Source organism: Urocitellus parryii, chromosome 1 (assembly GCF_045843805.1).
Source record: "Urocitellus parryii isolate mUroPar1 chromosome 1, mUroPar1.hap1, whole genome shotgun sequence".
Classification (NCBI taxonomy): Eukaryota; Metazoa; Chordata; class Mammalia; order Rodentia; family Sciuridae; genus Urocitellus; species Urocitellus parryii.
In genome coordinates, this window is record NC_135531.1 from 159,358,943 (window position 1) to 159,386,891 (window position 27,949).

At 60.4% G+C, this 27,949-nt stretch overlaps 1 protein-coding gene across 1 annotated transcript; it reads left to right on the forward strand.

Annotated features, from left to right (window-relative positions):
• The first annotated feature begins 176 nt into the window (after positions 1–176).
• Neurl1b (neuralized E3 ubiquitin protein ligase 1B) lies at positions 177–27,949 on the forward strand. The gene is made up of 5 exons (XM_026401329.2): positions 177–316; positions 15,288–15,833; positions 24,302–25,015; positions 26,986–27,108; positions 27,408–27,949. Exons 1-5 carry the CDS (start codon positions 286–288, stop codon positions 27,650–27,652), a joined length of 1,659 nt encoding a protein of 552 aa, XP_026257114.2. The 5' UTR covers positions 177–285; the 3' UTR covers positions 27,653–27,949.

Consider the following 27,949-nt stretch of genomic DNA (forward strand, 5'->3'; position numbering starts at 1 on the left):
GCGCGCCTCTCCCGCCGCCCGGTGCAAACTTTCAAAAAACGCGGCGGCTGCGGCCCCGCCTTGCGCGAGGGCGGCGGGGGTGGCGGGGGCGGGGCCGCGGGCCCGGGCCGGTGGCTCCGCCTCCTCCTCCTGCCGCCGCCGCCCTCCGGCGCCCGCCCAGCTGCCGCCACCGGCTCGCGGGTGCAGCGCGATGCCCCGGAGCTCGGCCCCGGCCCCGGCCCCCGACCCGCCGCGGGAGTAGCCCTCGCGGGAGCGCGCAGCCGCCGACCTCGCCCCGGAGCCGCGATGGGCAACACGGTGCACAGGACCTTGCCAGGTACGCCGGGAACCCGGCCCGGGAGGCGGGCGCCGGGCTTCTCCTCTCCCCTGGACACCCACTGGGTGACTCTCGGGGAGCCACCCCACGCCCCTCGGAGCCCTCGGCGCGCACCGGGCTGCGGTCTCCAGCGCCTCCCCGAGCCCGGCTCTGCGCGCGCGCCCAGAGGCTGGGCTTCGCGCTCCGGGAGAGCGGGTACAGCGTCCTGGTTACCTTGGGGACCCCCGTCCTCGTTCTCTCCGGCTTTGGCCAGATGCGCGAAAGGGCCGCCGTGGCTATGTCGCGCACCCCCTCGCCTTTGTTCCAGCCCGGAGGCGCGGATGAAGGAGCCTGGGGCGACCGGGGGTGGGGGGGTGAATCTGGAGCCGGGCTCGCCCCGGCTTCCGACGGTCAGAAGCCGCCGGTTGTGCAGAGACCGCAGCTGCCGAGAGTGGGGGAGGTGTGCGCTAGGGTCTCTCAGTTTGCAGGCTGCCAGCGCCCCCGCGCACATGCTGCCTCGCCTCGCGCTGCCTCGCCTCGGCCGCGCTCCCACGCGCACCGGGCTGCGCCCCCCTCTGGTGTCGGCTCAACTGGGGGCTCCTTAGCCCTATGGGAGTCGCTGCTGTAGAGCGCGTCGCCCCCTAATTCAAAGAGCCCTAGAATTTCCCAGACCAGAGTAAGGGGATTGGGAGGGGGCAATGGGGTGGGAGCATGGAATCAGAGGAGGCCTTACTGAAGAAAGCCTGGTGATCCTGGGGAACAGATCCGCGGCCCCACGGAAGCTCTGTGTCAGCACTTTGCATACCTTACCTGAGCACGGTATGCAAATAAACTTCACTAAAGAGAGATGTATCCTAATTTCACAAATGGGAAAAAAAATGAAGCTCAGAGGAGAGGAAATGACTCCACCAGGGTCACACAGGAGTGGGAGAATCTGGATGGAGCCCGGTTTATCCATCTGCCCTCCCCCATCCCTCTGTCTTCAGAAGTCTTGGCTGAAAGCTGGGCATTTATAGCATCCTTTGGATAAAAGGCAAGGCCTGTGTGGGCGCTGGAGGGCGCAGTTGGGTGGATTGCCTAGGCTGGCTGAGTGAAGAAGTCAGCCCTAGGTCAGATTTAGTGTGAGACTTTGCTCCCTCTACACTGACACCCCTTGTAGTCCTTTCTTTAGCGTTAGTTGCCGATATCAAAAAATAATCGTATGTCCCTTGGAGGGGACTGAAGTGGAGTTGAGCCCCCAGTCCCAGGCAAACTTATGCAGGAGGGGCTGACTCCTCCAACAGAGCAAGCCTTTGGGCAAATTTTGGGCAACTGCACTGGAACGTTCCAGTTCTTGGAGAAGTGGAGGCACCAGCTACTCAGTGGTGGAGGAAGGAACCCTGGCGGCTGGCTGGCTGTCTGGCCTGTTTCCTTTGCGCATGCTCCTCCGGGGAGGGGCGAGCCCCCACCTACACCCCATCGGCAGACAGGAGGGGTGCTCGCTGCAGGCACTGGAGGTCCTACCCACCAGCCCTGAGCAGAGGCACTGATCCCCCACCCCTTCATGCAGTTTCTTCAGAAATGTTGATGCTGTGCTAATGAATAAGCCATTTGCCACTCGTGGGTCAGTCTGGGGCAAGCAGTGGACAGACACACTGAGGGCACTACAGCTGTCCCCTGTGAAGTCAGCACCGCCCCTCCTGCCTGCACTGTGCCAGGTGTGCGAGATGGGGCAGGTGTGGTGCTCAAGCAGTGTCCAGTGTAGGAGAGTTCTGTGCTCCTGGGGGACTTAGACTTGCATCAAGTTTGAGAAGGGGACAGACCTGGAATTCCTGAGCCATGGAAGGTTGCAGGTGCCGAGAATATGAAGGGCTCTTTTTTGTTTTCGGATCCATAGCTAAACTCTTGCACACACCATGCTATTTTTGGTGCCTCTGTGCTCAGCCGGTGAGCCCTCCACACCTGGAATAGCCTTTCTTGTCACCTTCCTTGTCCTCAATCCAGCTGGGATGGGGGTGGATGGAGGTGGTCAGCTTTCCTGTCGGCCTGCAGCCCCACCCATTGCTCTTCCTCCTGGACACCTCAGGTCTCTGCAGTTCATGTGACCACACTGCACTAACTCCATGCTCTCCTGGATCCCAGGGGACAGAGCCCCTGCCTGGATCACCTCCTGGCCCTCTTGCCCATCCCAGAGCCTAGAGCCTGGCAGGGCTCGGAGGCTCGGGGGCGCTCGGCCGTTGCCGGTGTCTCCTGCTGTGGAAACGCTTGCTCAGTCTTGCCCTGGAGAAGCCTGTGCTTCGTTCTCAGGAAAAGGATACATGCGGGGGTTCCTTCTGTGGGACTTGAAATAGAGAGAGCTGGCATTGCTGAGCACCTGGACTCCATGCCAGCCTTCCTGCGTATTTGGCTTCATTCATTTGCACGCCAAGCACACGTCTCCTTAAGGCTCCTGCAGCCACCCATCTCTCTTCTGGAACATTCTCCCCGCAGACCTGAAGGCGGCTTCCATTGCTCTCTGCAGGTCTCTGTACCAACGCACATCCTGCCACCGTGCTGGCCTGCCGCTCCCCACCCCCTTTACTCAGCTTTGAGTTTCTTAGTGTGTGTCACCAAGTGACAGCTCTCTGTGTGGTGGCTGGCTGCTTATTTTCCATCTCCCCAGGTAGATTTTGGACTGTTTTGTCCACTGCTGTGTGCTGGAGGTCAGGGCCAGGACTTAGTAGGTGTTCAGTCAATAGATGTTGAATGAACAAATGACTTTCATTCTCCCAACTGCCCTGCAATGTGGGGGTCTATCATCCCCATTTCATGGGTGAGAAATCAAGGCTGAGAGAAAGTTACCTGTCCAAGCCCACACAGCTCTCCAGTTGGCAGAGCCAGAATTGAAACCCAGGTTTATTTAGCTCCAAAGTCCTGCCTTCTTCTCCAGCACACAGTCTCTTCCCAGCCCGTGGTTTAGATAACATTTATTGGGTGTCCCACCATGCACGCAGTGTTCTGCCTGCACAATAAGGAAACGCCAAAGCAAGGGAAGTCCCTTTGTGATGGATGTCAGGGAAGCCCCGTAGCAGCCTTTGCAAAGTGCATCTGCATATTCCTAAGGAGTGTGCAGGGGTCCACATGGGCCCCCCGGATCTGCTGAGCTCTTAGAGTTCCCACTATTGCAAAGTGAGGTGCCACTGTCCCCCAATCCATGGATGAGGAGTCCGAGGCACCGAGCTAGGACCACGGCCCCAGATCACAGGCAGTGGCAACGCTAGAACTGAGAAGACAGAGCTCTGTGGTCAGAACGCGGGGCCTCTCCTCCCGCCCCTGTAGCCTCCACCTGGGGTCTCCAGGGGAATCAGAGGTGTAAGCCAGTGCGGGGTGCGGGGTGGGGAGACCTTTCCCTTCCTCTCCCACCGGCACCTTCCCACTCCTTTCCCGCGCCTTGGGGTACATGGATCCTTCTGATTGGGGAAGAGCTAGATTCAAACTGTGAGTTGGGTTTAATCATTAAGTATGTCCTCCAGGCCAGGCCAGGCCAGGCCCTCCCAGCGGCAGCTCAGTGGCAGGCGCCCTGGCGGCCCGGGGTGAGGGTGTTGCTCTGCTCTGTGCTGGCCCTGCGCAGCCCGGCCCTGCCCACTGTCCATGCCATCCTCACAGCAACCCTTTGGAGGGACTATATTTGTCCCCCTTCTGCAGGGTGGCCAAGTAGGGACGGGGGTCCTCGCGGAGCAAAGTATCCCTGGCTTCTAGTCCAGACAGAGAGGGGCCGCACTGCCCCTCAGCTGGGCACACGCACCTCCCCGATGCCCCTCGCCAGCCCTTCCTCTGGGCCAGGAACCATGTGTCTTTCTATCTGAGCAGGGGTGACACTCCCAAGGCCTAGCAGCCACTTGTCCACTGGGGCTGGCCTTCCTCTTGCAGTGGCCTTGGTCACTCCTTACAGCCAAGGAGGGGGTTGCACAGACGACCAGCCCGCGGCTCCCTGTCCCTCTTTGCCCTTCTCTCTCCCAGCGCCCATCTGCAGGTCCTTGGCCTCCTGGCGCCCACCAGCTCCCTCCCCCTGTCCTCAGCAGTTACAGCTGAGCCAGCCTCTCCCAGGGACCCAGTGACCTGGTCCCTCCAACAGCCCAAAACCTACCTGGCTGTTGACACATGGTCAGGGGCCTGAACAGTTAAGGCTCCTGGTGGCCCTGGGGCCCAGGGGTGGGGGGGACATGGTGTCAGTGGGAGCAGGAGGAGGGGGTGGGGTCCATCCAATGTGACGGCCTTGCAGAGGGGCCTGGAGCCGCAGGAAGGAGCCTTCCCCACCCCCCCACCCCCGCCCACCCCGTGTGGGGTCAGGGCAGGCTCCCTGGGGAACATGTCTGGAGGGAAGTCCTGCTGTGTATCCACCTGCCCCAGCCAGGTCTTCTCCTTCTGCCTGCTCTGGGGTCCTCTGTGGTTTGTCCTCCTGTGGCTACCGATCCCTTGGGCACATGTGCCAGGCGCTGGGCTGAGGCAGGAGTGCCTGGGCGGCTGCTGGCCATCCCCTGGAAGAAGACAATGCACTCTCGGGACGGGGCACACACGTGGGCCACATCCCTGGGGACACAGGCCCTGCTCCCTGTCCAAGGGCACCCAGGGCCCCAGGCACAGCTGGGTCACCAGCACGCCTCCCACTGCGGTCGCAACCAGCTTTAGAAACGTGTCCCCCGTGACGCAGAAGAGAAGCGCTGGGGCCTCACGGGCCTTTCCCCTCCACCAGCGTGGACCGTCTCTCCTGGGTGCCCGGCGGGTGCCCAGGTTGGGGACCCGGGGACTGGACAGCAGGTCGGGCCCGAATGCGGCTGCTGGGCCAGGCTGTGCCTGGGCTCAGACCTCAGCTGTGCCCCGGCCTGGGCGGGACCCCCTGTGCCCCATATAGCGGGAAGCGAAGGTGGTCCCTGCAGTCGGTGGCCGTGAGCTTGAATAGCACAGAGCTGGAGCCTTCAGGGGACAGGCAGGACAGGGCTGTCACACCTTGTGACCCCTGGTGAAGAGAGACCTCAGTCCTTCCCGGGGGCCCTGGGCACGGCTGGCTGCAGGGGTCCTTTGGCCTTGCCCCCCCCCCACTGTAAATTTCAAACCTGGGGCTGAACTGGGAGGCTGCCCCGGCACCTGCGCTGACAGCAGCACCCATGGGTCGCTTGGGCCCCTCCTGGACACCTGGTCTCCACCCAGAAGACTCTGCCTGACGGGTGCTGACCAAACCTCCAGGCCAGCCCTGCTCCTAGTTGGAAGGACCAGCAGGGACACAGCAGCTGCAGCAGGTGGGGGCGGAGCAGGGGCTCCAGGGAGCTCTGGGAAGATCAGGGAGGGCTTCCTGGAAGAGGCGGCCCTGCCAGCCGAGCTCAGGGAGCAGAGGCGTTTGCTCGGAGGCTGGACGGGGAGGCTGCTCCCCCATGGAGGAGGTTCTGAGCAAAGGCCAGTGGGAGAAGACGGGACGTTGTGGGGTGCTGCAGACTACTGGGGTCCCAGTACACATGGGTGACGGGGCCGGGAGGCCAGCCTGCAGCCACAGTGGATTCCCGGGCCAGGGCCACACTCCCGCTCAGCCGCACGCCCTGCTTGCTGGCGGGCGTAGGATTCTCCTCCCGGCTCCACCATCTGGGCTGCTGCCCGTGGCCAGGCAGAGGCAGCGCTGTCCCTCTTTTGGACCACAGGGCTTTCTGTAGGGGCTGTGCTCTCCAAGGGCTTAAAGCAAAGCCGAGAATGGAGCATGTGGCCAGAGCTGAAGGCAGAGCGGAGGCCAGGGCCAGGCCTTGCCCGCAGGTGACGAGCGCTGCTCCCCTGGGCTGCAGGCCCACGGGCCCCACCCAGCCCTGCCTCGGGCGCCCCATTTAGTTATCAGGATGAGCCTTCCAGAGGTGATCGCAGATGAAGAGGCTCAGAGTGGCCAGGTGGCCAGGAAGGGGCAGAGCTGAACAGGATCCCAGCCCCCTGGCTCCAGCCACCTCCTGCCGTCACCAGGACTCTGCCCGCGGGGCCTCGGGCTCCTCTTGCTCCTTCTCAGCCTGGAGGGAGCCCCTTCCCTGTGCTGAAGAGGAATCCCTGCCGTCCACTGCAGCGCAGGTGCAGGTCTGTGAGGAAGAGTGATGTGGCCTCTGTGAGTCTTGCCCGGAGGACAAGAGGGGACCTGAGCTCTCTACCGTTTCCTCCTGCCAGGCTGAGACTCTCCTCTGGGAACTGGCCACCCAGCCCCTGGCAGAGGTCACCGTGGACCTGTTGTCCTGTCCCCAGCTCCAGGCAGCCCCCTGTCATCGGCCAGGCGGGGGCTGGGCCAGGTCCTCTACACCGAGGCTGCCCTGCAGTGGGTAGCGTCCTGCCTCTCGGGCATCATCACCCCCCCAGGCTGGGGTCCCCGGTTTCCTGGGCCTGTTCTCAGCCCTGCCCCTTAGTAGTCAGACAGGTGACCTGACCTCAGCTCTGCAGAACTGGGACAGTGATGGTCCCCTCTCCGCTGCTCAGTGTCTGGCAGAGAGCATGGGTTCACGGGGCACCTGTGACGAGTGTGCCCTCCTGCACCCAAGCCCAGGACCAGGCGCTTCTGGGGGACACAGACACTTGTACAGGCCTCTGTGCCAGACACAGCTCTAGGCAGGTACACACATGTCACCCTCAGGACAGGCTCTCTGAGGTGGCTGCTTATCATCAGGCCATCTAACTGGTGAAAGAGCAAAATACAGAGAGGGAAAGGAACTTACCCCGGGGCACACAGCTCAAGCAGCGCAGGGAGGGGAGCCTGCGGAGGCTGGTGTGCCCCATGGGAGGCGCGTCCCGAAGCCCTCGCGGTGTTGAGTAAAAATCTTTGGGCATGGCAAATCCTGGAGGGTTGATTTTCAGTTTGCTCCCTGGTTCTGTGCTTGGTGTATCACATGACCCCTGTGGGCACGAGTGGTGGGGACACTTCAGGTGACCCAGGGGCTCGCTGTGGGGTTCTCCCAGGTGGCTGTCCAGACCACCCACCTCTGCCCGGGCAGGCCAGGAGGACGTGATGTCCCGAGGGCTTCCTGGTCAGCAGAGGGAGGGCCGGAACGTCACCCTCAAGGGAGCCTGGGGACAGCTGGAGGCCGGGAGCTGCTCGCAGACTGGGGACAGGTGCCGCGGGCCGTGGGCAGGACCAGCGTGGGCCTCGCGTGGAGGCAGACTCCAGTTCAGCCAAAGAAGAACCGTCTGGCTGTGGGGGCTGCTGGGGTGAAAGGCGGGGCGTGCAATGGCGGGAGCGACAGGGGCCAGTGGACTGGGCTTGCAGGGGCCACGCAGAGGCCCAGGAGTGGTCAGTGCCTCCTGTGAGCTGTATGGGGAGCCCTCGCCCTGGGGTCTTGTGGGAGAATCCTCTGTCCCTGGCTTTTGCGGCCTTCCCGCCTCCCGCCTGGTGAGGGGTTGTGTCCACCTCGGATGGGGACACTGGGCACAGAATAGCGGGCCACTGGCCTCCACCAGCTCTGGCTTCTCCCGACCTCCTGGCCTCCTCAGCAGTGACTGAGTGGGGTTTGGAGTGGCCACAGGGAGGGCAGCCCAGCCCACCGCTGCCCACCCCACTCCTCCTCGCATTCCTGTTCCTGGACCTCGGTGGCCCAGTCGGTGACCCAGGGCCCACTCCCGCCTGGTCCTGGGGGTGGGGGACTCTCCAGTGAGGGGGCCACTGTGGAGCGGTGGGGAGCACCTGGTGGGACGCGCACAGTGGGTCCTCCTCGCACCCTTGGCTGTGCGCTTGTCTGGACCCAGCGACCCTCTGCCCCAGGTCTGGGTGGACACCATGGTGGGCACCCGCACGCCCCTTGTCCCCAGAGCTGGTCTGTTGGGAACTTCCCACTGCAGAGCAGGGGCCTTCCGTCCTCAGAAGAGCTTCCTGCCCTGAGGGTTCCGGCCGGTCAAGGGCAGGAGCCGCCCAGTGAGTCTCCAGGCGTCCAGATGTGGTGCCCAGTCCAGCCGCAGAGGCAGGGCACCGGGCTTCTGTGCTCAGCACCACAGTGCTCACCCCGTCCCGCCTCCCATCCGGTGGGTCAGGACGCTGAGGCCAGGGGACCAGGGCCTTGCCGGGATCACAGAGCAGTCACAGGCCAGGCCTTTGGCGGGAGTCCCAGGAGAGGCAGAGGACAGCAGTGGCCGGCGAGGCAGTGCTGGGCTCAAACCTCAGCCCCTCCATCTCCAGGCTGTGTGACCCTGGGCCAGCCACCCTCCCTCTCTGAGCCTCCGTTCTCTCATCCTGAGGATGGATGGTGGACTTCCCTGCATCACGGGACAGTCTGAGTCCAGCACAGGTGGGGACTGTATGAGTGGCTGTCACCCTTCTCCCTTAGAGGCAAGGAATCTGTCTCCCAGGATTGATGGGGACAGGGATTGGGGGCAGGCCTTAGGACCAAGTAGTCCTGCTGGCCGCCCCTCGAGCCCCTGAGGTAGGTCACTCACAGGGCTGCCTGCCGACCAGGGAAGCAGTCCTGGTGCTGCCAGGCCACGTGGCTTTGGGGTCCCCGATGTCTGCCCGCACCTTGGCCCTGGGCCAGCCCTCCTACTCTCGGGGCCTGAGGTCCCCTTGTGCAAAACGGGTCACAGGCCCCAGGGCCACCCTGAGCGGGGCCGGGAGGTCAGGCTCTCGCAGTCTGCGGCTCCAGCTCCTGTGGCTCACCTCTTGGGTGGCAGGCAGACGTCTCCGTGGGCGGCCCGCTGGCCCCCATCCACACCCACCGCTCCTTGTGGCATTTGGAGGAAGCCCAGCATGGGGGAGGGGAGGGGAGAGTCATCCGAGTCACTTCCCAGGGGACTCAGAGCCATGTGCCACAGAGGAGACCACATTAGCTGACCTACTGTGTGCCTGGCCCTCATTCTGTCCCGTCCCTACTAGGTGGCCTTTCACGCTCTCCCCTAAGTAGCCATGTCCATCCCAGCCCCAGGAGCAAGGCTGGGGACATCTCAAGTGCCAGCTCCCCTGCTTCCTGCTGTGCAGCCTCGGGCAGCTGTCAAGGCCTCTCTGATCCTCGCTTCTTCGTGGGCAGCATGTGGGGTGGCAGTCAGGAGTGCTGACTGCTGTTCTCGAGCTGCTGGACAGGCCTGGGGACAGGGGCGGGGGCGGGCCATCGCCCCGAGGTCTGCTTCCCCCGTGCTCCCTCCACTTCTTGTTCAGGCTTCAGGGACGCTGGGCACCGGGGACTCCATCCCCCATGATCAGTCACCCGCTTTCCTTTTTTAGACGCTCCGCTTATTGTTCATCCCCAGTTCCGCCAACGGTGGCCTTTGAGCTGCTCTAGACAAGCTGATGGATGACGTCCTGCGCCGCCCCCACCAGCTTCCTTCCCACCAGCCAGGCACCCGCCCTGCTGGACAGAAGGTGGCCAAGGCCACCAGGCTGGGTGGGTGGACGTGAAAGGGAGCCCGGGGACCCGCCAGCATCTTCTGCGGCCGCTGAGCTCCGGTGACTGTTTCCTTGGCTTCAGGAGAAGGCGTGGCTGTTGCAGGGCATCCCCCTCCCCCTCCCCCTCCAGCGCCACGTTCCACCCCCGGCTCTGCCCGGGCTGCAGGCTCTCACCTGGGCACAGGCCCTGAGCATTGGGGCCTGGGCACTGCGAGGCAGGGGGTCCCCAGGCACAGAGGGGACTAGCCAGCCTGGTGCAGCAGCTCATCAGAGGCAGCTGCCAGGGTCCCCTGGGGGAGAAGCGGGTGCCAAGGGCAGGACCAGGGCAGGACCGTGCCAGCTGTTGGAGATGACGTTTTAAACCTGGAACGCCCCGCTCCCCCCGTCCTGCTGGATCATCTTGACAGCGGGAAGAGAGGAACGCCCAGGGTTTGAATCTCGTCCTTCAGAGAGCTGGATCCACAGGGCTTCTTCCCAGCACTAAGCCCTCAGAGCTGAGTCCCCAGAGCTTCTTGAGGACTTTAACCTCCTCAACCTGGTCTTTAAGACCCTTTGGGATGCCGCCCCCGATTCAGCTCCCCGTCCCCTGGTCCCTCTGCTCTGTCCTCTGTGCACTCCGTCCCACGCCCGGCCCTTCTTCCTCAATCTGTGGCTCCTCTGGCCCCTGTGCAGTCCATGTATGTGTCTGTCCCCAATGCCCTCCCTCAGCTCTAGGGGTGAGGACCCCGTGCAACATGTTGGCACCTGCCCCCTGCAGCAGGCACACCCCTGCACAGGGCGCCATGAGTGTCAGAGGCAGGAACAGGGACATTCCCACGGCTGCCCACAGCACCAGGGCCCAGCCTGGGTTCCTTGACAGAGAAGAGACCTCAGCCAGGCCCCGAAGAGGGCCCAGCTGGCCTGGGAATCCCGGCCCTGGCTGAGCCTCGTTGGGGGCAGTTTGGAGGGGCGACAGGGGACCCCAGCCCCTGCCCTGCCAGGCTGCCTCTCAGGCCTGGTCCTCAGGGATCTCCTCCCGCCGGCCACGGCACGTGTGACCTCCGTTGACCTCCCGCGGGCCTCCTGTGACAGCCGTTGACAGGCCTTGTTTGCCAAGCCCGGGGAGGGACAGTGGCGGTTCCAGTGGGGCTGGCCCTCGTCCATCCAGGGTGCTGGTGACCTGGCCTCTGGGGCAGAGAACAAAGTCCCCGCGAGCTGTCTGTCCCTGTCACCGTGCCCGCTGGCGGAGGTGAGGGCGGGCTGGCCGGCTTCAAACCCACCAATGAGCAGCTCCTCCCGCTACCCAAGGCTCCCCGTTCTGGCCCTGGGGTGGCGGGAAGCCTGGCCAGTCTACAGGACGCCACGCGCCCCACTCCACACACACGCAAACTGCTGCCCACAGTGCAGTGTCACTTTGCACTTGGGCTTGGACAGGTGTCCCGGAGCCGGAGACTGTCGGCCAAGGTCGGCAGCCCAAGGATGGAAGTCCCTGGGCTCCAGGAAGCCCCTGAAGTGTGTAGTTGCTGTCTGGGGTGGGCACGATTCTGGCTTTCATGCTCCTGACGGGTCCAGCAGCCTCCAGGCCACCTTAACCCCGAGGTCACACACAGCAGGGGAGCAGGACATGGGAGCAGGGACGGTGCTGCCCGCAGGGCCTTGGAGAGCGAATGTGGGAGAAGCCCCTGCAAGACGGTCCCCCAGAGGGAGGCCTCGCCACCGCGCACAGGAGGAGCTCAGCAGAGCCCGGCAGGGACAGAGGGACCCTCTCCCAGGCGCCGGTTCCCTTTCTGGGGGATCTTCCGGGGGATCCTGCCTCACCCAGGAGCACGGCTGCCCCGTGCCAGCTCACGGGACACATCCCAGTTGTGGCCAGAGAAGCCAAGGCTGCTGCTTCTGCCATCCTGGCAGCAAATGCCACCTCCCTGGGCTCTTTTTAGATCAAAGGAAAGGCGGGCTGGAGGGACGAGGGTGGCAATTGGCCCACAATGCCATTCAGAGGCCGCTGGGATGACCTAAAATAGGCCTTACCCTTGGACAGCATCGGAGCAGCCCAGGGTTGGGAGGGGCCTCCTGGCTGAGGTCAAGGCCTCGGGGCCAAGGTCAAAAGCCCCCACTAGAGAAACCTTTCAGAATTTGTCTCCCCAGGGTCCACAGCTAGGCATCTGTGACCCAGGAACAAACCTTTCCTAGTCAGAGGGGGTTAGAGGAAGGGACCGGAGATTTAATGAGCATTTAGTAAGTGCGGCACACTTTGCATCTGACGGGTTTGCCCCGTGTCACCCTCCCAGTGATCTTGCAGGGTGGAGATGACCTTCATTAGTTTTCTAGGTCGGCTTGAGGCCCAGAGAACTTAAGCATGAACCTTGAGATCACACAGTGGGTAAACAACACCCCAAACTGCAGCCTGGGTCCGTCTGACTTCAAGTCCTCTCCAATTGAAATCCAGCAACAAAACACAAGAGAGGTGGGGGCGGGGGCTCGGCCACTGCTCGGACATTGGCCATCGATCGCCGACTGTGCGCCAGGCCTCCCGGGGTGGTCCTGTGCTCTGTCGCCCCTGCCAGCAGCCTGAGATGGGTCTGAGGTCACACTCCATTCACAGATGACGGAGAAGCAGCTTTGGGAGGGCAAGTGGCTTCTTGGGGCCCTCAGACAACTCAGCATCCCAGCCCAGAACCCCAGCAGTTCTGGTGGCCAGTCTCCAGAAGGACCTGCCAGGGCTGACCCAGTGGCCTCCTCCCTGACATCCACAGCCACGTCCCACCCACCCCACCCCTGCCACTCATCTGGAGCCAGGGGACCGTCCCTTTGACTAAGTGCAGGCACCCACCTAGGTGGCTGCAGCAGCATAGGCAACAGAGAGCTGACCTGGGGCTGTCCCCTCTGCTGACCCAAGGTGTGGCTGCAGAGGTCTCTGCTGGGCCTGGCCCAGGGGACCCTTCCCTGGCTTGTTCTCGCAGTCCCCGCTCCCGATTCCTGGCTGGAGGTGGGGCTCTTACTCTAAGGCAGGACGAGGGTGGCCCAGATGGGGACTAATGGACCTGCCAAGAGGGGCAGCATGTCTTGAAGGCAGCAGAGACTTGGAGGTTCTCGTTAGTTTTTCCAGAGAAACTAAAACCAGTGAACTTGCTCTGGACGTTCAAGGTTAGAAGATGCAACTTTCCCAGGGTCGGGACAGAGTCGGCCGAACCGTGCAGCCCTGGTCGAGTGTGGGTGAGGGAAGATGGGTTGGCAGGGTGTTCTCTCCCCTGACTTTCTATCGTGGGGTGTCCCAATGATTGTGGCAACTTAAGTGATGAAGTTCAGGCTTCCTGGGGACACCCCTGTCCCTGGGTGATCCGCTGGCCCTGAGTCCACCCCCACGATTCTCTGTTCCTTATAGGAGCCTCTTTCCCTGGACCCAGCTGAGAGCGGGAGTGGGTGAGCCCCCCAGGGGTGGCCTGTGGCTTAGGGGGTAGAGCCCCGGGTGGGGGATGGAGCACTTCCCCGTCCCCCGAGGCTGGGCCCTGGATGCCTCAAGGCTCATCCCCACAGATGGCCGGGGCTGCAGGGAACGGCCCCCCAGGACCAGGTGGGTGGTGCATCCCACCCCGCTGGGGCCGAGGTCACCTGTCTGCTGAGAGGACTCTGCAGGGGCCCCTCCAGCTGCTGGGGAGAGAGCTCTGCGGGGAGGACGAGCTGGAGAGCTGACGGAGGAGGGAGGGAGACCGCCCTGCACAGGTCACCGCTGCCCTGGGGCTGAGGGCTTTGATCTGTGCTTGTGATGGAGGTGTCCCTGGAGCACTTGGCAGCCGGAGGGGACCTTGGCCTACTGGCACCAGAGGAGGCCAAGCCCAGAAGTTGAGGCTTCTGCAAGGCCATGGGGTGTGGAGGACGCGGTTCTGGCGGTCAAGACTGCCCCTGGGGTGCCCTACGCGGGCGGTCTGCTTGCCTGGGCTTTGTACCCTGGACAGCATCTCCCGCCAGCCGCTGCGCTTCTCCTGTGGCTCTGGAAGTGGCCTGCGGCTGACTCTGGGGCTCCTCCCTGGGGCCTCTGCTCACAAGCCCCCAAGAGAGGCCTCCCGAGACCCTGGGGAACGCCACCCGGCCCGCTCCCGGGCTGCCTCTCTGTGCTGTGTCCACCAGGCAGGGCACTCTGTCCCATTGGAGTGGGGGCTGGACTTGGGCTGCAGTGTCCGGCACACACTGGCCCTTGCTTCTGTCTGTTAAATGGCTGACAATCCTGGAGCTCTTTCTAATGTGGGTCCTTGGCTTTGGCCCTTGGCCTCCTTGTCTCTGGATAGTGGCTCTGTGTGGACAGGGTCTCCAGCTTCCCACCTCAGCCCCTGGCTTCCTTCTCCCTGGGCCCATTGTCCCCATCCCTCCCTCCCACCAGCCTCAGGACTAACTGAACCCGAGGTTCCTTCAGCACAGTGCTGGCCATGGCTGGGCGTGGGAGGAGCGGTCCCCAGGGGCTTCTCCTTCTTGGGGGCTGCCACTCTCCCACTGCCTGTTTTGGGCTCCCTGCAACCTGGGAGAACTTGCCCCGACTGGTCTCCCTGCTGTAGGGGGAGGGCAGCAGAGATGGACCGCCCACCTGCCACTCCCAGGAACCACCCCTGGGAGGAGGAGCAGGGGGATGACCACACCCACTCAGTCCAGGTCACCTGGTTTCTGGAACAGTGGCCAGATGGCTTGAAAGGAGGCCACCCGGGTCTCCCTTCAAAGCAGGGTTCCTTAGAAAGAAGTCCCAGAGGCACACGTTCCAGAAACCCAACTTGCTCACTGTGCCTCCATTTTCTGTGGGTAAGGAGAGGGAAAGTCCCAGAATCCTGGCAAGGATTTACTTTGGAACTTGTGACACTGTCAGGTCATTAGTCCTAGTGCACAAAGTGTATACTTCATGCCAAGTCATATTTAGGGACTTCATCCACATCATCTTTCAACAGCGTGCGAATTAATTAATACCGCCCCCCTCCTTTTGGTACCAGGGATCGAACCCAGGGATGCCTAACTGAGCCATGTCCCCAGCTCTTTTTACATTTTATTTTGAGATAGGGTCACACTAAGTTGTTTAGGGCCTTGCTAAGCTGTGAGGCTGGCCTTGAACTTATGATCCTTCTTCCTTAGCCTCCTGAGCCCCTGGGATTACAGGCATGGATTACTGCACCAGGCAGTAATGCCCCTTTTATGGATGAGGAAACAAGCTAGAGCAGTGTTAGGGTGATCCCTGTGTCACCCAGGAAGTGCCAGAGCGCTGGGTGTCCAGGGTGTCTTAGGATTCACTACAGGACACACGCTTTCTAAGCCAGGCCTGACTTGCTTTTGAACAAAAATTGCCCAGAGAAAAGCTGCCAAATACCCTCCTCCGGGTCCTGTTGCCCTTAGAAGAGACCCTGGGAGAAAGCTTCTAGATCAGTGGAGAAGTCACTCTGCTCTGGGGACTAACTGGTGTGGCCAGGGTGCGCCAAACAGTTCTAGTGCCACATGCACACGCGCGTGCGTACACACACACGCACACACCAACCATACAGGGAGGTTTGCTCGCCTTGTGAAACCGCAAGGTGACTGCTGAGGGTGGTGGCTCTTGGGTCCAGTCTGTCACCCTCTAAAGTTCATCAACCACCTTCTAATACACAATTTTAAAGGAAACTGCCTGGGAGACAGAGCGTAACCTCCTGTCCTGTCTCTCCGCAGACCCCAGCCCTCCGGCGCGCATGCTGGCCACCCGGCCGTGCTGTGGCCCCGGCCCCGAGCGGCGCGCGGTCCTGGGCGAGGCACCGCGCTTCCACGCGCAGGCCAAGGGCAAGAACGTGCGGCTGGACGGTCACTCGCGACGGGCTACACGGCGCAACAGCTTCTGCAATGGCGTCACCTTCACGCAGCGGCCCATCCGGCTGTACGAGCAGGTGCGGCTGCGCTTGGTGGCCGTGCGCCCAGGCTGGAGCGGCGCGCTGCGCTTCGGCTTCACGGCGCACGACCCGTCGCTCATGAGCGTGCAGGACATCCCCAAGTACGCCTGCCCAGACCTGGTCACGCGGCCCGGCTACTGGGCCAAGGCGCTGCCCGAGAACCTGGCGCTGCGCGACACTGTGCTGGCCTACTGGGCCGACCGCCACGGCCGCGTCTTCTACAGCGTCAACGACGGCGAGCCGGTGCTATTCCACTGCGGTGTGGCCGTGGGCGGCCCGCTCTGGGCGCTCATCGACGTCTATGGCATCACCGACGAGGTGCAGCTGCTCGGTAGGTGGCGCCCGAGAAGGGGACGCCGGCGGGACGCGGGTTGGACGGGCGCCTCCTTTCAGCTCATTCACTCTCCCCAGCCGCATCCCACTGACCCGTGAGGCTTGGGGAGAGCTCAGTCGCGAGGGTGGGGGTTCAAGGTCCGTGCCCCGCGCCTGGCCAGGTCCCTCCCCTGCCTCCTCTCCGTGACCTGCTGGCGTACTCCTCATCTATACCCATCCATCGGTTCCCATCCCTTCAGCCCTTGGTTCCTGTTCCCTGGCGCATTCCTCACGCACCCAGCGGACGCACTTCCGCCCCAGGAGCTCTAGGTCCATCCACGCTGGCAGGCATGAGTCCTCGGATGCACCCAGGCCCACGGGTCACACTACCGGCCTGCGGGTCACATAACAGGAAAGTAACCATTTGTAAGTGTCCAATTGAGTGGCCTTCAATTAGCAAGCATTGTTTTACTTCCAAAACATCTGATTACTCCAAAGAGACAGCCATAACCAGGAGGCAGCCACTCCCTGATCCCTCTGGCAGCCCCTGACAGTCTCCCCTTGGCCCCTGAACCTGTAGGCTGCTCTGGAACCTGGCAGCCTTGATCTCTGGGGAGGTGCCAGAGAGCAGGTATGGGGGGTCTGGACTCAGCCCTCTGTTTCACTTCCCTGTGACACAGTGCAGAGACACATCTAAAGGCGGCTGGGTTTGGAAGATTTGTCCTTGAGCCCAGAAGTCCCCACCTGCCCTGAGTGAGCCCCTTCCTCCCCAGGGGCAGCCGCTGTTTCTGTCTGTCACCATGGATTAGTCTTGCCTGTTACTGAACTCGGTGTAAGTGGAACCCACAGTCTGGGGGGCACTTATCTCAGCGTAGTATTTTTAAGATCCATCCTGCAGTTGCTGTGTGTATCCGTAGTTTGTTCCTTTTCGTGGCTGCGAAGAACCCATAGTGCAGAATACGCTGTTTGCATATCTGAATGCTGGGGCTGTGTCCGGTTGTCCAGCATGTACCTTGAGGGAAAACCTCCTTGCCCGCCATCCCCACCCTTGGGCACAGAGGGAAGACCCATGCACCCAGCCTCAGACCCCCTGTTTCCCCCAAAAGAAAGAGGGCCACAGAACTTCGGAGTAGTTCAGAGCAGGCAGGGCCTGGGGAGTCTCGGAGGCCTCTGTTCTAGTCCTGGCTCCCCCCTGGGAGCTTTGTGAACTTGGCCAAGTGACTGGAGCTCTCTGTACCTTAGTTTTTTTCTTCTAACATGGGTTCATGACGATACTGCCTTGGGGATTGTTGGCAGGATTACATGAGATGACACATGAAGGGGTATAGCCCTACATCTAGCATCTTGGAAGCCCTCAAAAAATAACAGCTAAGGGAAAAAAAAAAGAGAGAGAGAGAAAAATCCGGGCCCAGTGGCCACGCCTGTAGTCCAGCAGCTGGGGAGGCTGAGGCAAGAGGATTGTAATTTCAAAGCCAGCCTTAGCAATTTAGCAAGACCCTAAGCAACTTACCAAGGCCCTGACTCTAGAAAAAAATACAAAAAGGCCTGGGAATGTGGCTCAGTGGTTAAGTGCCCTTGAGTTCAATCCCTGATTCCAAAAAGAAAAGAATTAACAGCTAAGTAAGAACTCACAGCCCTTGTATGGCTTAGCATCTCCAAAACAAACTGGATGTAGCCTTTGAGGACTTAATGAGACTGAATACACCTGGGAAGCGCATGGACTGTCCCCAAAGCCTGGGGATGTAGCTCAGTGGAAAATTGTGTGCCTAGCATGCTCAAGGCCCAGGTGCAGTGCGGCACCCCCACCCCCACTGTAAACCTTTGTAGAACCCCACAGTGTCCTGTGTCCCTTGGAAGAAAGAGAGGGGCAGAGTCCACATGTCTGTAGCGTGGCATGCATGGGCCTTGGTTTCCTTATCTGCAGGGTGTCCCTGAGCTGCCCTAATTAATGGGAAAAACCTGGCACAGGTGCTGCAGGACAATGATCCCAAAAATAAGTAATAAGGGGAGTTGAAATCAGAAGGAATTCCGTCTCTGGGTCAGGGGATCATGGGTGACTTTCACTTCCTTACATTTAACAGATACCTTTAAAAAAAGGGGGGTCATAATGCTTTTACAATCAGAAAGGGCAATAAAATTATTTTCCTCTCCAAAGATTATAAAAGATGATTTAGGGAAAGCTTCTGGCATGTGATTGAGGCTCATAAATGTTTCCTTCCCAGGGGAAAAGCAGGTCACCATGGGTCACACCTGGGTGAAGGCATGAGGCCCGCCCTTCTCATTACAGTGATTTGAAATCAGGGGAAGTTATAATAAAAATCAGAAGTGCCGGGTGCAGTGGCGCACACCTGTGATCCCAGTGGCTTGGGAGGCTGAGGCAGGAGGATCATGAGTTCAAAGCCAGCCTCAGCTAAGCAACTCGGTGAGACCCTGTCTATAAATATAATACAAAATAGGGCTGGGGACGTGGCTGAGTTGTCCAGTGCCCCTGAGTTCAATCCCCGGTACCCTCCCTCACCAAAAAAATTAACAAATGAGAAGAAAGCTAGGCGGGCACCAAGTCCCCCCTGCTGGCAGGTGCCATCAGGCACCAGATGGAGAACCTCAGAAATCGCCCACTTCCTGGGGGAACTTGGCTTCCCAGGGTGGTGTCTGGGCATCAGATGGGCCCACACAGGGCAGGCAGTGTCCAGAGTACCACGGGCTCCTGTGCTTCACAAGGAGCCAGGAGTGGTGTGTTCCTTTAGAGGGTCTCCCTGTGAAAGCCCTGGATGCTCCCCACCCCCTCTCAGCCCCTGCTGGATAAAGCCTGAAAACCAAGACCCAAAAATGGCATCTGGGTATAGTTGTCAAATTTAGCAAATAAAAATACGGAACACCCAGTTAAATTTGAATTTAACATAAACAATGAAAAATTTTTAGTACAAGTATGTCCTGTGCAGTTCTTAGAACATGCTCGAGGCCGGGGGGCGGGGGGAGGGGGTGTTTATCTGAAATTCCAGCATTCCGGGCACCACCTGGCATCCCTTCTCTGGGAACCCTTCTCATGGAGTCGGGGGGCACTTAAATTGCCCCAGAATTGAACCAAATCAAGTCTCAGAAATCCTGTGATCCCTGCTTGAGGAAGCTGCTGCCCTGCCCAGTGTCCTCCCCCCCCCAGCCCAGTGTCCTCCTGCCCAGGTCCAGCTGTGGCAGCTGCATTTTGGGCCCAGCCCTGGGCACCCTGTCGAGGTGAAAGCCCCAGGGTTCTGAAGAAGAAACTGAGCAGGGCCACCGTAGGAGCCAGGGGTGCCTGTGTTCAGTGATCTCAGCCTGCGCTGCACCTCGGGACCCCTGGGGAGCTCTGAGTGCCCTTTCCTAGGCTGCACCCAGACCAAGTAAGTCAGAACTCAGGGGGAGGCTTCCTGGCATCTGGATCTCCTGAGGCCCCTCAGGGTCCCCGAGGTACAGCCAGGATTATGACCCCAAGGAGCCCCTTGCCCGTGCACCCTCCCCTCGGCACTACCGAGTTCCTCGGACTCCTCGTCCAGGACACGGCATGGCCATCGCACCCTGCAAGCTGGCGATCCCATTGCCCAGACGTGGGACTCCTTCTATCTCCCCCATTACACAGTCACGTGGCCATCTTCCTGTGGCTTCTGTGGCCCCTGTGCCAGGCACTTCCCATCAATTAGCTCACCTCGGAACGACTTGCAGAGAAGGAACTGAGGCTCATGTTTGCTAGTCTGTGTCCCCGCAGACTCCCCCCAAAGGGCACAGGGTTGGCTGAACAGCAAGGGTGGGACCTCACCTCAGCCTTCCTATCACCGTCGGCACAGGTGACCTATGCCCACTTCTTGGGAGCTCCTGAGCCTCCTGGGCCTCTGGTTTCCTCCCACCTGCGTGCAGTCTCGCCCTGCCTGTCCTCCGTGCATGGAGAGCCCCAGGATTCTAGCCTAGGGCCACTGTCTTGCTTTTCCTTTCTCCGGTGGTCTAACACACATGCACACGGAAACAACATGCACATAGACCTGAGGCAGCTGGCATGAGGCAGGGGTGTGTCTCCTCGCCTGCCCTCTCTCCAGGCCACCTGAACTGTCGGCAGGCCTTGAGAGCCACTGAAGCCCTCAGTTCCCCGTTAGTCTGTTTTTCGTTTCCACACCCAAACACCTGAGGCTGGGTGCTTTGTAATGAAAAGAGGCTTATTTGTCTCATAGTTTGGGAGACTGAAATCTAAGATTGGGTGGCCTCCTTGATTTGGTCTGACGAGGGCCTCATGGCAGGTGACATCCACAATGATGGGAGCCTGTGCAGAAAAGATCACCTGATGAGACAGGAAGCCAGAGGTCCTCGGGGGTCAAGCTGGCTCTTTATAACAACCCACTCTCTCAGGAACTGAATCCCTCTGCAAGATCAAGGGCAGCGCCCTCCGTGATCTCCCACTAATCCCCACCCTCAGAAGTCCCACTGCCTCTTAATACTGCCACTTGGAGACCGAGTATCCAACACAGGAATCCTTGGGGGGCAAACCATGTGCAGCCTATGGCCACTTCCAAGTGCACACCCCAACCAGAGCCACAGCCCACCCTCCACCTGCCCTGCCCTTCCCAGCAGCCCTGAGCGAGCTCTGGACCCCACACCTGCCCTGTCACCAGCCAGTGGCACTGCCCACTTGATGGGCCAGTCCCAGCACCTCATGCCCACTCTGCCAGCCATTCTCACCTTTCTGCACCAGGGCATGACCTGAATGAGAGGCCGGCAAGGCACGGCCAGGTCCCCTGGTCTGCAGCTCAGCCTCCCTCTCCGTCTTCACAGAGGGGGATTCTCTGGGGACGTGAATTCTGCGGTCCTTCCAGCCCAGACACACTTGACTAAGAGGCGGGAGGGGAGGAAGAGGAGCCGGTTCATCCCAGGCCCTCGGCCAGGCCCCAGAGGATGCCCAGCAGAGTGCGTCAGGGCCTGTCCCAGCCCCTTGGCCTCCCGGCTCCTGGCCTGGGCACGGCGGCCCTGTGTGGTGCTCATGGGTGCCCATGAGAGGATGGGCCGCCTGTGAGACCCTCTCAGGGGCCTCCCCAAGGAGGCTGGTTGGCCTGAGGCTGAGCCCAGGCTCTGGGCAGCTCTAAGCTGAGGGGAGCCAGCCACATGGTAGTGCGGGGCCTGGCTTTGGAGTCCCGCAGCCTGGGGTGGCGTCCCATTTCTGTCACCCCTTGGCTGTGAGACCTTGAGTAACTCTCCACCTTTCAGAGCCTCGTTGCCCTTCTCTGTGAAGTGGAGGTGAGGATGGTGAGGGGGTCATCCGAGTGTGTGGTTGCCTGTCTTAGGAGCTGGAGAAAATGTGTGTGTGTGTCCACCTGCTCCAGAGGGCCTGGAGGGGGCCTCAGGTTGCAGGCTGGAGAGCCGCTGGACATCCCCGGGGCTGGCGGGTTCTCCATAATGAACCTTCAAAAGGCAAATCTGACGTGCCAGCCCTCGGCCAGCACTGTGTGTCTTGGGCCACGTCAACAGGGACAGTGCCTATGGGCACAGGGCTGTGTGTGTGGACATGAAATGAGGGATGCAGCCTTCTCCAAGGGCCACAGTGTACCAGGTCCTGCCTTGGCACTGTCACATAGGTGGTGACCCAGCCTCACAAACACCAGGCTCCCGGGACCTCAGGCTCTGCCTGTGCTGTTCCTGGTGTGCTTGGCCACGCTTGACCACCTCCGCCGTGGGCTCCAGGTGGCCGCCCTTCCCGCTGTCAGAGAGGCCCCCTCCCAGGCCCCACTCCTGAGCTAGTCCCCCGTGCACAGCCTCAGAGAACCCAGCCCTGTCGCTCCCTGGCTGTGGCCTTGAGTGACCCACTGCACCTCTCAAGAGTTGTTCCCCTTTGAAGTGTGCCCAACTTCCAGAGCCACGTGGGATGGTGGCTTTTGGTGACACTTCGTCAGTTTTCTGCAAGACAGACTCACTGGAGGTTGCCTTTCCTGCTGCATGGGCCCTCCATGGACACAGGAGCCCATCTGCTGGCTCACCTCTGTCCACCCAGTGGCCAGCAGCACCTGGCATGTGGCCAGTGCTTCGGTGTTTGTTGAACCAGTGGAGGAAGGACGGTCAGAACTCCCCGTGTCCTGAGCACCCGGCACCACGCCCTGTGTTAAGGAGAGTGGTCCCAACACATTGGGGTCAGGGAGGTGACCACTGCTACTCCATTATAGCTAAGGAAGCTGAGGGGGAGTGACAGACAGGAAGGGCCACGGCAGGACTCGAACCCGAGTCTGCCGGAGACATGGGCCGTGCTGAGGGAGGCTGCTCTGGAGCCCTGGCTCCTGTCGGGGTCACAGGGGCAAGAAGGGGTGTGGAGGGGGAGCAGAGGCAGAGAGGTAGCAAGAGCAGGGCCCAGGCGGAGCAGGGGACAATGTGAGGGGGCGGGAGTTCCTGGGAGAGGGCCCTAAGAGGCTCCCAGAAACAGCCCCTCTCTAAAATGGCTTTTCAAAAAGGGTGCTTTTTTTTTTTTTTTTTTTTTTTTTTTTAAAGAGAGAGTGAGAGAGGGGAGAGAGAGAGAGAGAATTTTTTAATATTTATTTTTTAGTTCTCGGTGGACACAACATCTTTGTTGGTATGTGGTGCTGAGGATCGAACCCGGGCCGCACGCATGCCAGACAAGCACGCTACGGCTTGAGCCACATCCCCAGCCCCAGGGTGCTTGTTTTAATCTTTAGTACTTTTTTTTTTTCCTGATTAGAAAATCAATATCTATCTGAGAAAACCAGAAAAGCCTAAAGAAGGAAATTTCCATGCAGAGAGGCAACCCGGGTTGGGTTTCCTTCCTGTACCGACTTCCCCTCTGCACCCTCCACAGAATCCAATCCAACCGTGCATTCAGTCTTGACCCCTTTGGTCACTTTGTGTTACGTCACAGGCGTTTTCCTACTTTGTTAATTGAAAACTTTAACAAAGTAATAATGTTAATTGAAAACTTTAACAAAATATTGGTGTTTTCTGATAAAAATCTGCCTTAGACATGTTTATGGTAGGAAAAAAATGGTTAAGATAGAAAAATCTAAAGAAAGCTCCTACGTAATCTCACCATTGCCACTGACCTCCTCTTACCCTTCTTCCCTGAACTTGGCTTCCTATGCACATTCGTTAAAATGACACGACACAGACAGACTTCAAGAGAACTAGACGGACTTCCTCCCCCAGGATTCTGGCACCCTCTAAGTCAGGGGGCACAGTGAGCCCAGGCAGGAGCCCACAGTGGGGAAAGGGCCACCCTGGGGCCCCAGGGCAGCAGGGATCTCACCAGACCACTGCCACCATGCCTGGTTAGCCACCTCCTGATTTTCTGAAAGAAGCTGTGGACCCCCGTTAAGTGGAAGGCGTGTGGGGCAACCATCAGACCCCCCCACCAGGGCCTGGGGTGTCCGGAGCTTGTCAGACCATGTTCATTGTTGAGGTTTTGTTGTATGTTGGAAAACTGAAGAGGAAGAAGTTCTTTTTCCATGATGCAAACTGCAGAATGGGATCATGGAACAAAATCTCTGCTGGAGGGGTGGGTGTCAAAAGTATTAGAAAACACCTTTTATGTATCATGGTTAGCAATGTCACGAAAAGGTCTTCAAAATTTATTCAGTGTCATTTCTTTCCCAGATGCCAATGTCATTCTGTGGGACAGGCAGTGTCTTCTACAGACCTCACTCAGTAAACTATTGTTATAGGAGCTTCTCCCCAGGCAGCGGCAGCCCTGACAACTGGTAGACAGGCTGGCAGAGACCCTAGCCCAGGGACACCCATTCTATTAGGGAGTCATAAAATACAGATGCAGTTGAGCCTACTGTAGAGACCTGTATTACCTAGATGGTAATATTTTTATTTTGCTTTTCACTTAACATAACGTGTCCAGAACATTTTTTCACACCATTAAAAATTTATTCGAAAATATTTGTTTAAAAACCTTTTATGGAAGGAGTCCATCTCTTGGGAAGACCTTACTCATTCCAGTTTGGGAGACTGGCCCAGCGCCTTCGCTCAGGCAGCACGGATGGCAGAGCCTAGTCCTGGAGCCAGGCGCGGGAGAGGGGGGCCACTGCCCTCCTGGGCTGCCCAACCCTCTGCCTCAGAAGGGCTGTGAGGACTCAAGGAGATAACAAGTGAAAGGGGCTCAGACTAGCACCTGTCGCGTGTCGCATGCGAGGGTTGCAAATAAGGGGGCTGCTCTGTTCATTGGGACTGTGTTCTGGTGGAGGCAGTCAATGGAACGCCCAGATGTATGGAAAGCTCTGGGGGGAGAAGGGAGATGCGAAGGAAGGGGAGGAAAGGGAGGGAGAGAAAGGAAGAGGAGAGGGGGACATGAGGAGGGGTGACCCAGGAAAGAGGAGGGGGCAGGGGGAAGAGGAAGGAGAGATGGGAGGGAGGGAGGGAAGGGGCAGGGTGGGGAGAGGGCGGGATGCCCTGCAGAGGTGGCAGCTCCTCCCTCACCCGGGCTGCAGGACGGGAGAGGGTCCTCACCACCCTCCTGTGTCCCCGCAGAGAGCGCCTTCGCAGACACGCTGACTCCGGCGCGCCTGGGCCAAGCCCGCTTCAGCGCCTGCCTGCCGCCCAGCAGCCACGACGCGGCCAACTTCGACAACAACGAGCTGGAGAACAGCCAGGTGGTGGCCAAGCTGGGCCACCTGGCGCTGGGCCGCGCCCCGGGCCCGCCCGCCGACGCCGTGGCCGCCATCCCCTGCGGGCCCCGCGACCGCCCGCGGCCCGCATCGTCGCCGGCGCTGCTGGAGGCCGACCTGCGCTTCCACGCGACGCGCGGGCCCGACGTGAGCCTCTCGGCCGACCGCAAGGTGGCCTGCGCGCCGCGGCCCGACGGTGGCCGCACGCTGGTCTTCTCGGAGCGCCCGCTGCGGCCGGGCGAGAGCCTGCTGGTGGAGGTGGGCCGGCCAGGGCTGGCGGCGCCCGGCGCGCTGGCCTTCGGCATCACCTCATGCGACCCGGGCGCGCTGCGGCCCGCGGAGCTGCCCGCCGACCCCGACGCGCTGCTGGACCGCAAGGAGTACTGGGTGGTGGCGCGCGCCGGGCCCGTGCCCAGCGGCGGCGACGCGCTCAGCTTCACGCTGCGGCCCGGGGGCGACGTGCTGCTGGGCATCAACGGGCGACCGCGCGGCCGCCTGCTGTGCGTGGACACTACGCAGCCGCTCTGGGCCTTCTTCGCCGTGCGCGGAGGCGCTGCCGGCCAGCTGCGCCTGCTCGGTGAGTGCCCCCGCGGCGTCCCTGCGCGCCGCTGCCCTGGACCGTGTCCTGAACCAGCCAGCTGGACAGGTGACGGCCCTGCACTGAGCAGGCTGTATGCAGTCAGTAAATGGCCAGCACGGTTTTTATTGAGGCTGTCGACTTACTATTTGGGGATCTTTTAAAAACATGAAGAATTCCTTTTTTGTTTGTTTTTGGGTTTTTTTTTGGAACCAGGGATTGAACTCAGGGGCACTCGCCCACTGAGCCACATCCCCAACCCTATTTTGTATTTTATTTAGAGACAGGGTCTCACTGAGTTGCTTAGCTCCTCACTTTTGCTGAGGCTGGCTTTGAACTCAAGATCCTCCTGCCTCAGCCTCCTGAGTTGCTGGGATGACAGGCATGTGCCACCGCGCCTGGCTTACATGCAGCATATTAATGTAGGGGGGAAAGTCATTTCAATGACATGGAAAAGGGAACAAGAACGACACTGTCCACAGAGAGTGGGTGGAGGCTTGACCAATCTTGTTTCTAGGTGGGTCTTGCCTTGCTCATGCAGTGCATAGACTCGAAGAACCATCAAGCTGGGGCAGGCCCCTGGCTGCAGAAGGACACTCGCAGAACACAGGAGGCACACCACACCTGGGAGGGGCTCCCAGACACGGGGGCAGCCATCCACATTAGTGTGCTGCAGCAGGGGGCACCTGCCAGCTTGGCAGAGTGGGGTGGTGGTCAGGGAAGGCTGCCCAGAGAGCAGAGCTTCACTCTCAGGTCCAAGCTTGGCAGAAGCCGTGGACAGCTCCCGATTCTCCCAGTGACCCTGTGAAATTGGTATCACGGTCCCCATCTACAGACCAGAGAGTTGGAGTCCAGGGAAGTTAAATGACGGGCCCAGAGTCACATAGCTGATCAGCCATGAAGATGGTGGGCCAATTTCCAACTCTCATGAGCCTCCTTTCCTTCTGTGTGGGGAGCTGTGCCTGTGGCAGGGTTGCCATGCGGCGAGAGGCAGTGCCAGCAGGGGTCCACACAGACCCTTAGCTCTTGCAGTAGTAACGCTGGCGTGGGGATGAGGGTGGGGGTAGGCTGCTTGTTGGGGTGATTATTAGGTCTTTTGTTTATTTTTTGAGGAGCATCAGACATCGTCCCAGCCTGAGATGTGTTGCCCAAGTTCCTGCTTAGACTTGCAAAAGCTGAGCCTTGAACCCTCACCCATTCCAGGACCTCCCAAGCAATCAGCAGGAGCCCTGAGTGGTCAGGCAGAGAGAATAGAAGGGAAGGGACTCCCAGCAGCCAGGGACTTGTCCCTGATCCCTATCTTAGTGCAACTCTAGCACTGCATTATCTAAACTCTCCTCTTCAAGAGAGGGAAGGGGCAGCTCTCTGCATCCTAAGAAATGGCCTATTATCTAAATCAGCAGCAGGTATGGGAGGAAAACTCTTCCATGTTGACCACACTAGCAGTCAGGGATCTTGTAACTGAAGTGACAAACCCCATTACAAGTATCCTAAGCAAAAAGGGAAATTTGTGGGCACACATAGCTCAGAAGTCAGGGAGTATGTTAGGTGGATTCAGGAACAGCTGGATCTAGGTGTTGAACCGATGTCATCAGAATCCCCTCCTAGTGTCAGATCCTTGCCTCAGGGTGGGCCCTACAGTGCCCACTTACCTCTCCATGGAACGAGCTCTTCTTTCCTATCAGGTGGGCCCCAGAGCCTGCCTTGATTTCCAAGTCCTTCCCTGAAGCACCACTTGGATCAAGGGCAGAAGCTCCTTTTGCCCTGACCTGGATGTGTGCCAGGGTGTCAGTGCCCAGAGGACACCCAGGGCTGTTTCTGAAACAGAAGGCAGGGAGCCAGGTGCCCTCACACCTGTGGCCCCTGGACTGCAGCAGGGCCCTGGGAGTAGTCCTCATCCTGTGAGACAGGGCAGAGGAGAAGTGTCGGGTGTGTCCTGTGGCCCCTCATGCAGTCTCTTTGGGTCTCAGGTACCCTGCAGTCCAGCCCTGCCACCATGACGCCCTCAGGGTCCTTCAGCGGCTCCCAGGATGACAGTGATTCAGACGTGACCTTCAGTGTCAACCAGTCATCCTCATCAGAGTCGTCCCTGGGTAAGGATGTGCAGACCCCAGCAGGGCTGGGGGTGGGGGCACCTGGCTCCCTGGGCCTCCCCCACCCACTCTCACCCTGGCTGCGCTTCCCGGAGAGGGTCAGGCTGCACAGATGCAGCACCCGCGGGTGCTGCCGGCTGCACCTCCTCTTGAGGCTTGGGGGGTGGAAGGGAAGGAAAGGTGCCCAACCCCCCTGCCCACCAAGGTGGGCTTCCAGGGGCTCCCGCGGCTCTGCGGCTTGCCTGGCAGAGCCAGCCTAAGAGCCACATGGGTGACGAGTCCTCTTCTCCCCTTGGCAGTGACCGCCCCCAGCTCCCCACTGAGTCCCCCGGTGTCCCCAGGGCTCTCCCCGCCCGAGCCGGCAGGCAGCAGGAACAGCGAGTGCACTGTGTGCTTCGATGGCGAGGTGGACACGGTCATCTACACGTGCGGACACATGTGCCTGTGCCATGGCTGTGGCCTGCGGCTCAAGAGGCAGCCCCGGGCCTGCTGCCCCATCTGCCGGAGGCCCATCAAAGACGTCATCAAGATCTACAGGCCGTAGTGGCCAGCGAGCCCTGGCCAGAGCAGTCACCATCCTGCAGCCCCACTGGGCTGGGCAGCCACCTGGGCCACCGAGGAGTCTGAGGGCAGCAGCCCTCCCTCACCTGCACTCCCCAGTGGTGGGCAGGATGCGGAGTCCTGGGGTCCGAGCCCAGCTTCTAGCTCAGAAGGTCTTTGCCCCCAAAGGCCGTCCAAGAGCAAGCTCAGGAACTGCCTGGCAGGTCCCCAGTCCCCTGGACCTTTCAGCTGGGACACGCGCCCTCTGACTGTGCAGTGCTTCTTTCTGGGGGTGGATGGA